The sequence below is a fragment of the Patagioenas fasciata genome, chromosome 2 (assembly GCF_037038585.1).
Source record: "Patagioenas fasciata isolate bPatFas1 chromosome 2, bPatFas1.hap1, whole genome shotgun sequence".
Taxonomy (NCBI): domain Eukaryota; kingdom Metazoa; phylum Chordata; class Aves; order Columbiformes; family Columbidae; genus Patagioenas; species Patagioenas fasciata.
The window spans coordinates 110009449-110022897 of NC_092521.1; the positions used below are offsets into that span (position 1 = coordinate 110009449).

The 13449-nt window shown below is 38.1% G+C and overlaps 1 protein-coding gene across 2 annotated transcripts in view; it reads left to right on the forward strand.

The window, feature by feature from the left end:
- TPK1 (thiamin pyrophosphokinase 1) overlaps positions 1–13449 on the forward strand; it is a 304572-nt gene that overhangs the window by 55259 nt on the left and 235864 nt on the right. For both annotated transcript variants that reach the window (XM_065832445.2, XM_065832446.2), the window contains exon 2: positions 2157–2231. In XM_065832445.2, the coding sequence (XP_065688517.1) occupies positions 2157–2231 (75 nt within the window). The remainder of the gene's footprint in view (positions 1–2156; positions 2232–13449) is intronic.

The window sequence follows — 13449 nt, forward strand, 5'->3', positions numbered from 1 at the left end:
AGCAGGAGAAACAGTAATTTCCATTTCTCCGTTTTTTCAACCCATAACTGTGCTTAAAAAAAACCACCCAAACCCCCACAAACAAAGTAATTAAAAAATTGCACACAAACAAGCAAAACACAAAATCCCCTCCTAATTGTGTGTGCAGGGAAGGCATCTACCTCTGTTTCTTTGCAACAACTGAACAAGAGCCAGCAGCTCTTGGAAGGTGTCATGTCTGAAAATCAGCCTCTGAAATCTTGGTGTGGACACCTACAGCCAGACCTTGACTTTGAAACCAGATCTTAATGTATAGCAAGAATCCTCCTGATGTGCAAAAAAAAAAGCTAAAAATCTACTGCATTTTTATATGCTGATGTGGCTTTAGAGTTTAAAACAGATCCAGAAATGCCTTTTGTGATTCACCAGCAGGAATATGTTTACAGCGCCCGTGTCTATTTGTATTATCGTATCAGTAAAAGAACCTGTGATGTTTGCTGGCTCTCTTCAGTGGAGGGCACCACTAGGTGACTGTGTTTAATATAAGAAGTTGGCAGCCTTTCTCACTTAACCATCATTAGGAGATCTGCTGCTGAGGTCCAGTTTTGCGAGGCAGCTGGAAATTGGCACTTAGTTTGAATGTATTGTTTTCTACCTTTCTCTTAAAGTTCAAGGACAATGCTAAACTGTTCAGACTAAGCAAAGAAAAAGGTTTTTCTCACTCTACTTTGTTTACTTGATCCTCTGACCTCTCCATTCTTTTCTAAGTAAATTTATTCCTCTATATATACATCAGTTAAATAGAAGTGTGGACCGTGTCAGCAAAGATGCAAGTGGAAAACACAATGGAGGGTATTTGAAAGCACCACCCAGAAGGTAGTGGTGATAAACATGTAGAATTTTTACTGGAGTAAAAATTACGTAGATCTTTAGTGTCTCTCTTAGTGCTTACAAAGGAGGACAATACTGTTGTTTCTGTTTTGGGGAACTGAGGCATAGAGAAACCCTAAATCACTTGAAAGGTGAGATGCAGAATAGTGGTGTCCCAATCTCCTAACCCTCACTTCATGCTCCTAACCATGCATTTAATTTGTTAATTTGAACATTATCCCCTCCCTACTCTTACTCCTTTCAGAAGCTTCACCACCTTTATTTTACCTGGTAATGCCATATGGCTAAAGCTATAGCTTCACCTGTAGCCTTCTGCCTCCTGCTATACTGGATCTGCTCAAAAACTCAAAAGACTTTGTACTGATAGAGGTTTCCTTTTTTGGTTACAGTGGCTTCACATGACCAAATAATACTTCATTAACCTGATTGCCCAAGGATCTCAGGCTCCAGGGGAAACTTGTGTTCCTATGGAAGTGAAATAATGCAAATCCCACCATAAGATTTATGTATTTACTCTTTGAAACCAAAGTGTGTCATATCATAAATCCTTTTATTTTAAGGCTTTTATATTTGTAGGTTTATTATTGACCTTCACAATGGACATATTGCTAGGGCAGGACGCTTTAGGAGCCCATTCAGACTGTTGGATCAATTCAGGTTGCTGGTAAATCCACAGAGATTTGTAGTCTGCAATACCATCTAGATAACAGAGACTGAAGTTTGCTTTTGCTTTTTAGTAGCTTTGATTTTAAGCTCCTTGGGTATGTCTTTGTAAAGCATCTACTGCCATGGCTCTACCACAATTAGAGCTTGTCATGATACAAAAACGTAGGCACAGCAGTAACTAATGGCATCAAGAGTTCTGCATCTACCAGGAGACTGAAATATTGGACCTAGACTACAGACAGCTTCATACAGCTTTCTCTGTTAATAGAGGCCGGGATGAAGCTAATATCAGTAAATGCTGCATCCAGGCAGAAGGAGCAAGCAGGAGATTAAACGAGACATCTATATAGTTGTGGGGTCCTGTTGAGTGTAACCTTCAGTGGGTAAAAGTCACTTATAAATTAAAAGTTTAGCAAAGCTCTACCAAGAAAAGGGCATCTAATGAAGTTCTGGCAGCTTTTCTATCAGCAAATGATGAAATCTAAGAAGCAAGGAAATTAGTGGAGTTGCTCTGAGGTAGTTGGACTAAAATTATTATGGCAAAAGCCAAACAAAGAAAATAAAGGGGGGGGGGAAAAAATCAATATTCTTGCTAATAAGAATCAACATTTATCTTACAGGAAACCTGAAGTTTTGCCTTCTGATTCTGAACCAGCCTTTCAACAAAGGTCATTTTCATTGCCTGTGGAGCAAAGGTAATAATAACTTACATACATTTTCATTTACTTATTTACCTAGCTGCTACTCAGTTAAGGTATTTCATGTCTGTTGAATTGCAATGTAGCAATTTCCTTTTAACTAGAGCAACCTTCTGGTGAGGGCGTGAATTGGCAGAATATGTCCCTTGTTGCTGAATGCTGCAAATGAGCTGATTATGCAAATTCTGCATCTCTGCATTGCTTATGTCAGTGGAAACTTTATGGACTGATCGGTGTAAGACTGTAGCTTTTCAGAGGCATCTTAGGAATGATCATTGTTTTGCTGACAAAGTGTAGGAGATCAATGGTGCATTTAAGAGTCTGGAAGCAACCATTCCTTTAAAGGTCATCAGTGAAATGTGTTAATTTTAATCAAAATATAATGAACCATGTAGATATTATGTTGTGAAAGTGGTGGGAATTTGCATCAGAAATATGCAAATCAGAGTTCACTGCCCCTTTGTTGAATATGCACAGTGCTCATAATCATCTCTGGTATGATAGCTTCAGATTTACTTACATTTTGTGAAGATAGATACATAAATCTTTACAAGCTTGGAGCTTTTAATTCCTCCAGTGCAGAAATGTAGTCCTTCAGAACCTTTCTGAAAACCCCAGGAACTGTCTCTAACTTGTTACCAGGCTGGGAACCTTGCAGAGAGATTCCTCTTAGCTGACTGGAGCACATAGCGCTATTTGATTTCACTATAGGCATGAGGACTGACAGGGAGTAGCTGTACGGTTAGAAGGAATTAGAGTAAGGGATGAAGCAGAAAGGATGTATTCATATCACTTAATACCAGTAGACCTAAATGAGGGGCCTATACAGGCAGAGGAGTGAGAAAAGAAGGGAGAGACTTACACAGGATGATTCAAAGCATCTCAACACATACTATACCCAAACAGGCTCTCTTTCACCTGCAGTATCAGCAAGAAATGGCAGCAAGACAAGCTCAGTGTCAAGTGTATTTTCTAGATGTGATTCCACATATTTTTCATTTTTAAAAGGTACACTAAAAGACATGTTCTGTATTAAATAGCAAAGGGAAGAAGAGTAAGTATTTCTTTGCCTCACCTTTCCTGTGTTTTGAGGATTGAGATTAAAAAAGAAACAGCAAACCAAACATGCACAGTTACTGAATGGCACTATTTTGCATCTTGTGGTACCTTGCATGTCTTGCTTTTATGCTCTGTTCTGGTAATCACAATTTTTGTCTGTCCTTTGGAATTTTACATCTTCCTCTTGCAATCAAACCTGTGCAGTGTGATGCTTGGGGCGTGGAATGCTTCTTGCCGTGAACACAAATGGGCCCTTAACTGTAGTGCTTCAGTGAAGGGTTGGGATAAGAAGCTGAATAAAATCAAGTAGACCACAGACTGTCTTGCTTGAGACTACCTCAATGAGTTCCTCTCCTCTGAGCATAATTGTGTTGAAAGAAATTACTAGTGCTGTGGATAGTTCATCAGAGTCTGTGAGAGATAGCTTAAATAGGACTTCTGCATCTAATAAGACTTTTGCTAGTCCGTTAGTTCCAGAAATAGGTGGGTATTTTCTATCTAAGTAAAATGACAAGAGGAAGAGGATGACATAGTGAATCTGAAATGTTTTTTCTTCAAAACATCGCAGCTTCAGTAAAACTCAGTGAATCCAGGACAAAGTTTTGGCAACACCGGACTGACAGTCCTGGTGGAATACTGTAGGTATCAGTAATCGTATGCCTCCTGGATCCTGCCTCTGAAGAAGTCTGAGCAAAGAGACAGTTGCAGGACTAGGAGAACCTGGGGTTTTTGGTATGTGAACTGAAAGAAGTTCTGAAAGAATGAAACATACTTAGAAACAGTGCTTGATTACCAGCTGTGTATACCTGAGATTTCATAAAGGAGTGATGAGAAGGAAACAACGGGGCTGTTGATGCACAGATTATTACCAGCTACACAAACTGGGAGCGGGGGAAAGGGAGAGAAAAGTATAGAGTAAAAAAACAAAACAAAACAAAACCAACATTTGACTGACTTCTCTAAGTTATAGTAATCTTTGGTGTTAATACTGAATACAGAATGCTGAGACGTGTTATTTTCAAGTAGGTTGTGTCCTATCAAAATAACCTTTTTCATTAGCCCTGTCACTTTAGCATCAAGTGATAATGAAGGTGTGATGTGATATGTCCCGAGTTTTTTTAAAAAAAAATCACATGGAAGTCAGCTATTCTAGGCTAAAATCATCCCAGGTGTAACTCCTCTTGACCTCAAGAAAAAGTGGTTGCAGCTAATTAACCTTTGTCTTATTACAGACTTGTATGAAATCTATTTTTACTGACACACTTTGAAAAGAACTATTTCAATATGTACAATTTTGCATGGATTTCCTTACTTGTGCTTTATGAAGGTCACTGAAATATTATTTCTTTACTTCCAGGGGACAACTTTTACCACTCTAACATATAAACTAGATAAGTGACAATAGTGAGGTAGTAGAAGCTAAGGACTACCATGACTTCAGTCTATTGTATTAATTACTGTAGTAAACCAATCTAGAACACGTTCCCTTTGTGTTAAGTCCTATGTATACAGCCATAGAGTGTTAGTGCTGTCCTAAAGGCAGGATGGATGAAATGATGGAGACGAGATGATTTGCAGAAGCGGGATAAAGAATAATGTGACAGAAAACAGTGATAGTTCCCCAATGGAGTTATTTGGCTGGCTATAGTAGGAAGTAGATGAAACAAAAAGCAAGAGAAATTCATGAGAATTAGGTCAGTAAAGTAAAAGAGGTAGATGAAAAACATCTCACAATAATTGAAGCTTATATAAGGAGACTGAATATGGGAAGGTGAGGTGGATGCAGAGGGTTGGGAATAGACTATGAGTGAGCATGAGGTTGGGAATATCCGTCAAACCTGTCAAAAGTGCTTTGACTGTAGGTGTTAATGCAGCCATTTTTACCAGTGGAACTCATATGGCTTCCCTTGTAGTCCTTATCTTAATTGTGGAAATTATGTGGAAGAGACAGGGCCCTGCTTTTCTCAGAGATACATATTCTTGTGTCCAGGAGGTTCCTACAAGGAAGAATGGATCCTGTGAGGCCTTAATAGCCCTGTCACATATCCTAAATTCCTGCTTGTATTTTAACAATGTTTCTAGCTGATGGTTAGAATCCTGTTTAAACCAAAAATTGGTAGGGAAAAAGTCCAATTTGCATTAGTCTCTAGGGCTACTTTGCAAGTGGTTTCAAATGTAAATAGATTTTTAACAGAAATTACTCTGAGTTGAAGGTCTGAAACTGTCTCTACATGAAATTTGATGAGTACAGAAGCACAGGTTTTAGTGACTGAAAACAGAATGGGCTTTCTGGAGAGTAAATTTTCCTGAGATTTTGATTTTGCTCATTAAAATCTCTTTAGTCAGAAATTCGATGAGTTATTTATGCCAAGAATTTCAGCAATGTGTAGTGATCGCAAGTGCTTCTGCTCTTTTGATGTCTCCCTAGTGAAGTATCAGGGAAAGGGAAGAATTATTGCAGTGCTAAGAAATCACCTCTGTAAAATTGTCTCAAGTTCAGGATCTGAAAATTTTTTATTGTTTCTGAAAACATTGCTTCTACAAGCTATATTACTCAAATGATCCAGAATTGTCTTCAGGCCCTTGCTTGATGGCTGTGCATTGTAGAGTACTTCCCATTCTTAAATGTTGACAATGACAGCTAAAAAAGGCAAGAAGTTATGCTCTGAAAAATAAGGTTATTTCAAGAATCAGAGTAAAATGGCAACATTCTACAGCAATCTGATGAGGTTCCCATCAGTGCTGTATTTCTGGGAACGGAAGGTTTGTTGTTGAGTAGCATCTTTGGATTTGCTAGTGGAGAAAGGTGTATAACATTAGTATTTTTTCCTTAGGTTCCATTTAACCTCTGGCTAGGTGTTCTTATATCCATGGGTTTACTGATAAATACAGTTCCAGAGTTAAAATATTGGTTAATGCAGTTCTGCTTGGCTGAAGAGGAAGACTATAACACTTGTGCTTTTTATGGTAAGAAAACACATCCATGGGTATTTTTCAATTTTTAGAGTGGTTGTGATACATGAGCCACTGTGCCTTCCTTAAAAAGATTGTGATCTTTTTCTGCAAATAAAGGCTTTCCATAAAAGCTTTTAATCAAACAGAAGATGTTGAACTACTTTAAATATCGGCCATTCATACGACAAAATGTCCCTGGCTGATGTACCAGAATAAACTACCGACATCCTTTTGGAGCGGGCTGACTGATTCCTGACTTGTGGAATGTATATTTAATGTTTGACAAGCAGATGCGAAGGAGACATCTATGAGACTGAGCTGCAAAAATGTCTGCCCTTTAGGAATGCTTCCCTAGAAAGTCTCTTTCATGGACCAGTCTTTTCAGTTAAGGAATCTGGGGTCTACCTATGTCTCCTTGTCATGTTGCACTACCAGCCACTTCTTTATGTGCATAGTATATAGGCTTTTTATGACACTTTGTAGATTATGAACGTAGAGGGAGTCCAGAAAAAGGAATGTTGCTTACCCTAAAGATTTCAGCTCTATATTTTCAGGGGATCTATATACTGAGATAGCAGGAAGCATACTTCTACAGCAGCAGTGTAATAAATCTAAACTGTGTTAGATTTTCTTCATGTCAACAGTATTTTTTTACACTACATCTGTTGCAATTGCTTATCCATAAATTGAGTTTTTTCAAGTTTCCATCTCTATCAATACCTACTTTACAACAATCAAAGCGCCTATTGGATTTGAAATAGTATCTTGAATGTGAGACAACTTCCCTGTCAAGGCCAGCCTACTGTTTGGTGAAAATGCCGCTAATGAATGGATTGTTGGCACCTGGAGGTGCATGCAAATTACAAAGATCTCCTCTTCCTGAGTAATCAAGTAAGGAAAGGTGCTAATTTGTATCATGAATTTCAGTCATCTGTCTTTGAATGCCACATGCTCCTGTGCGTTTCATATTCCTTATGATTTGGAATATAATTAGTGATTGATACTTTGAGTGTCTTCTGTTGAGGTCCAAGAGCTGGGTGTAAAGGCAAATAAGATATAAATACAAGCAGCATTGCAAAGCTTAGGTAAATATTCTCAGGTAGCAGATTTGTTGGAACAGTTTGAATGTCTCAGAGCAGAGAAAAGGATATTGGAGTTTAATAACAGGAGGGAAATAACCTGACTTGGTGCCATTTTTAATTCTCCATGATTGATACTTTTTTTCCTCCATTGTCTTTGGTGGTTGAACTCACCCACACTTCTGGAATTATTGGTATGTACAGCCATTCACTTGCTCTCTTACCTGTCAGCAATGAACTTGCCTTGTTGGCATATGCTGCACTTTTCCCTCACCTTTTATTTTCATTTCTACCTGAACTTACTTGTAATATATCTCAGATTTGTGCTAGACCCAGAATTGGCAGCTGGCATAAAACTTGAGTGAATTTAGAGCAGGTGCTATTAATAAATAGGAAAATGTTCATAAAAATGGTGATTGGGATGTCGCATGGACTTGTATGCTTTATTGCACTTTCCAGCAGGCATCCAGACTAGCAGTAACTCTTACTGCTGGCCTCAGCTAAACTACTCTCTTCTCCCCTGAGTAATATTAGACTCCAATAAGTCAACAATGGAGTTCGTTTTTCAACATTTGAATCAAAACAGGAATATAATTTCTAGTTTGTATTTAGCAACTCTAAATTGCTGTTCTTTGCCGCTCGATTTAGATTTTAAAAATAGGGTTTTTTACAGCGGTGTGCCTGTTGTTTGACTGCATGCAGTGAGTTAATGTCCTTCAACTACAGGAGTATGGGAGAAGTTAAGTGTTCTTGAGAATAGAGGACGTACAATATACTTCAGGAAGAAGAAAATACGGTCCTGATCAGGGCTTTCTAACACTATGCTTTAAGCTTGGAAACTAAGTACTGTCTGGATCTTAGAACATGCAGTAGGTTGCACTAGCACGGATTTTGGGCTGAGCATTTTTCTAGAGCACACGTTGTCCATGCGTAATTTGATCTCTACCAGTTTTTCAGTGATTACCTGGAGGTTTACGTTTATCTTCATAAAACTAAGCTTTAAACCCTAGAGATACACGTGTCACAAATGGGAAAATTTTGTTATAGTGTTAGTGCCTTTCTGGTTCAGAATCAGGGCTCTTGAGAGGTAGCCTGAGAGTGTGGACATTTTGAAAAGTACATCTCATTGAGCTTTGTGAATTTTTAGATAGCTATTGGCAAATCTGAGAGAACAGAGCCGACTTCCTAGGCCTTTAGCACAATTCCCTTACCATAGTAGTAAGTATGATATAATGAGGTCTTTAGCTAATTTTTGAGACGTACTAGGCTGCATTTTTGTTGTTGTTGTTGATTTTAATTCTCTGCATATCCAGCAACAGGAAATTCTGAGATCTAAAAGGAATTTTTGTTTGTTTAATGGATTTTAGTGAAAAGCATAACAGATGATTACAGCACAAGAAAAAAAAAAATGGTTATTCCAGTGCTTTTTTTCTGTTGAGCTGGGATGCAAATCCCCTTGAGGGAATTCTGTTGTCACAAGATTTGCTATGTAGAAGCCTTTGATATCATCATACTATATATCCAGTTACCATGATGTTTCCCAGAGGACAGCTGAAAGAAGCAACTTTGGAAAATATTTTCAGGAGGATGCTTTAGAGCACCCCAAGCAAAAAGGGTAGCATAAGGCAATTGAAAAAAATATATGATTAATAGCTCGTTTTGTTACTGACGCAACAAGAGAAATGGTCCTGGGAATGAACCCAGGGAGCAGGGGTGAATGCATGAGGTTAGCGTAAGTAAGACCCATGATAGGAAAGAGCAGATTCTTAATCCCGTAAAAGGAACACTTGGAATTTCACTGCCTAAGGCTACGCAGTGGGAAGCGTTTAAAAAGATTGTTTCTCTGGGAGTCACTTCAAGGCGAAGGTGGTATTTTCATAGCTAGAGCTTAGTATGAATGCACTACTACTAGTGAAGATGTAACGTCTTGTAAAAGATGGATGTTATCTGGGATTGCTCATGTCAGAGTCTTCTCACTGGCTGCAATGTCCTTTGGATCAAAACATTCTTTTGCAGTCGTCCTTCTCTTCTCATTCTAGGGTTGCTTTAGGGCTGAGAAACATTTATTATTTTTGTTGTTTCATTTTTTTAATTTTTTTTTTAAATGCCTGTACTGGCACAAACACCTCACCAGTAATCTTGGTCCAGTGTTTATTTCAGATGGTGATTGCTTTTTAAAAGTGGATCTCCTATTTCTAATTTCCCTAAATCTAGTTATGTTTACAGCCTTTGAATATTAAAAGTTTTGATTACTTTATTGGCATGATTGTAATAATGAGTAACTCATCCAGTAAACAGTTTAACTCCCCTGTAATAAATTGAGACTATGCTGGTATTGATTGGTTCCTTGGCTGATGGAGTGTGCATCCTTCACTGTCTTCAGTGCCTGAAAGGACATTAATAGTTTGAGAACATGGATGTTGAATTGCTTGTTATCTCATCTAGATGGTTTGCATACTGTCTTGTGCTCACCCATATCAAGTATTAAAATTGAACTTAAATTAAAGTCAGAAAATAGTTAATTTTTCTGCTCTACTCTCTCTGCTCTTTTTGTACAGGTAGGCTGTTTGGTTAGATTATAGCAGTACATAAAGATTATACAAAAAATACTATGTGGATTTACATTTTGAAAACAGCATAGTGAATTTTTCTATAATGTGTTATTGGTTAGCTTGCCACAGGACATGCCATAGAAGTTCTAAAATGATTGATGGACTCATGTCAAAGGTGTCAAAGACAGCTTTCTCTGTGATCCTTTCTGGTTTTGTTAGCTGCCTTCTGTAGCATCAGTACTTCTAAGTTTCTTTAATGTATTTTGGTGTTCTGTTATTCAAAATGGCTGTGTGAGTTGCATGCACTTGTGTTTTGTTTGAGTTTGGAATCGTGGGGATTCTTTTTTCCTAGGCAAAGACCAGAGTTTTTCAAGAGTTAATGGGGATCTGTGCTCTTCACTTTATGTGTGTAGTTGGCAAAACTAAAAGTTTGAGTAAGAAGAAAATAGTTCTCAGTGATACCAAATAAAGGGTTAAGCTTGGTGATTTCACTGGGATTATTGTGATGCTTGACATACCAAAAGTAAGTGATCAGGTACTTTGCTGGATTTGATATGAGCTGCATCTTGTTGGGATGAGCGAAAGGAGCTGTGTATGGTGTTAATTATATTTATGTTATCTGAACGTGACAAATGAGAAGAATGATTTGAAGATTTTTCTGAATTTATTTTAATTTGTTTTCTCTGCCCTAAACATGTTAGTATATGGGATAGAGCTATTGGACATCCATATTAGTTGAACAGTTCCATATTACAACTTTGGAGAATGGGTTGGCTTTTTTGTCTTGTTTATTTCTGATGGCACCAAAGACTTGCGTATGTAAGTGGGCGAAGCTCTGTTTACTTTGATTCAATTTCACGTATTTACACTGGCTAAAAACTTCAGCACATAAAAATTGAATTAGTATTATGGCTATTAACACCTTTTCTCTCATAAGTTAACAATTCTTCATCTAATACAGTGAGGAGACATGGTGACATACAGCAGCCTGACTTCAGTTTCATTGACAATGAAGCACATCAGAGCAGAAAGAAACATTTGTCATAGGTTTCTCATTCTGGAAAATTCCAGCAGCCTCTGAAATATCAAGGACAACTCAGAAGTTTTAGAAGTGTTTTATTATCATCTTCCATTGTTGGAAGCATTATGACTAGGGGCTTGATGTAGAGGCTCTTGATGTCAATATTCCTTCAGTTACTTTGAATTAATTTGGCCCAGACCTTCATAAAACTCTTGCTTTAGAAAGGGCCTGCTCCTGTTTTCACTGAAATAAAATTTAACGTTAACTCAAATGTCCTGGATTATGTATTGTTAGCACCACAAGAATGATTGCTGGTTCAATATAAGCTGTGTTACCACTGGACTCATTCAGTGCTGTGGAGCATGAAAATTATTCTGTTGGAATTTATTTTTAAAAATCCCAGCTCCTTTGAACTTTGGACCCTTGCTGCTTGTGTTCAGAGCCCAGTGTCTGGCTCTTTGGGACTTATGGTTTTGGCAGTATGAGTTGTTTAGCAGGTAACTAAATGTTTGCTTTTTTCTGAACATGCACTTTTCTTTCAACCTTTGTAATGTTACTTGCATCAAGCACTTTGCATTAGCTCCTAGCTTCCAGTAGTCCATAGTATTACCTTAGTATTTGTGAGGTGTAATAAGCTATGGATAATTGATAATCAGGCTAGACTAGACAGTAAAGTCTAGAACATCACTCTTGAAATGTGTTTCATTTGAAGAGGAGTGGAGAAAGAGGGCCTGATTAGACATTGCAAATCTTTGAAGTGGCCCCAAATATTCAGAAGTTAAAGAACTGAAGAGTTAAGGTAGGCAAAACTGCTTTGAAGTCTTCTGAGTCACCGAGCAGAAGCACTGTAAAGTGCACTATCAGGCCTAGAACCTTCCAAAAAAAAGACTTGGATTCTTTGTTTTTGATTGCCCAAACTGACATCTTAAATGGGCTCTGGCTTCAAGGGGACAGTGACTCTCCCTTTAAAATTCATCCCAGCCTTCCCTTTTACCCACCGTGGACTAGGGGAGAAGCTGAGTGCTGAGCAACTGAGGCATGCAGTCATGAAGCACTCCTTAACAGCTTGCCCCGTGTTTCATCTTCATTGAAATCCACTGAAAACACTGAATGTTTGAACAGTCCACTTACTGTCTTGACAGTTAACCCAAGATAAAGGCAATGAGAATTATACCTGCTGTTCCTAGGAGAATAAATACTAAGTCACTCATCAGGCAGAGCATGACTACAAACAAACCCTTACAAAATAGTGGCAAGATATATTCTCTCAATCTGTAAAATCTACAAGTTTAAGAGTTTTTAAGTCAGGAGAAGAATTTTCTAGATAGTCTTACATCACAGAAGAAGCATCGAAATGATGTCTCTCTAATTTGCATAGTTATTTTTTCCTCACCCAGTTTATGTAAATGTTGCTCCTTTCAATGTAATAAGGAGGCAAGTGATGGAATTGGTGTTGATTTCACAAGGTGTGCAACATTGTCTCCTCTGTGACAGGTGCTGCATTTGAAAGAGCCTCTGTGATCATTCAGACATGGACCTCTTCACTGATAGAAAGATAGGAAGTGATTACAGATCTGGAATGTGTTGGTTTCTCTTTTTAATGAGGTTTCTAGAGAAAATGATTACTATCAACAAAACATCCTCAAGAACTCAACATTTTGTCATTGCCAAATGAGTTGACCTGACCGTGATACAGATCACGTGTCAACTCTGTTTAGCTGAGCTCTGTAATAATTTTGTCAAATATATGCAGGGCTGCTATATGATAAAAAAAAGGTTGTATTTAAATTGCAGGAAAGGCTTTAGGCCATCAGAAGAAGCTTCTGCCAGGGACAGTAGTCTCACCAAGAACTTTGAGCTCATTGAACCCTCTGAATATCTTATAGAACTGTCTGTTTTGGTTCACTCTACTTATGTACCTGATTTTCACAGTTAAAGGAAGATTTTATCTTGGAGACTGTGCTTCTTGATTTGCTTTTTGGATAACTTTCAAAAGTTACAGAGGGAAAGGAGAGTGAGGAAAGACATAGGTTGAGGGAGAGAAATGTGCACAAGTGCACAGAACATTACTGTATAATCAATACTTTTTAGCAAATAAGATTAGGCCGGACAAAGAGGGATTACAACCAATTTTAATTCCTGAGAATATCAACATATTACAGAAGTAGACTGATTCTTCCAGTTTGTCTAGACATTGTCCTTGGTGTTGCTGTAATATAAATAACTGTGATATTGGCAACTGTTTGGAAAAAAGCCACAGTCTCGTCTCTTTTTTTTTGTCTGGTGTGGATCTGTCTTTCCGTTTCCTTAGAAGAGAAAGCGTAAGAGGGTGCATGAAGCATAGTAAATGTCCCCTAAATGTCACACTGACGAGGTTTAAAGTTGCACTTCAAGTAGGAATTCACTGTGTCTCCCAGTTATATCTCACTTAACTTGGGGCATTTAGCTGGATTTTCTTGGTTTCTTAGGTCAGTGCCAGGGTTTCCCTCTTAGTTAATGGACAGAGATCTGAGTTGTCTTCTGGCTCTCCACAGAAATTCAGATGTATC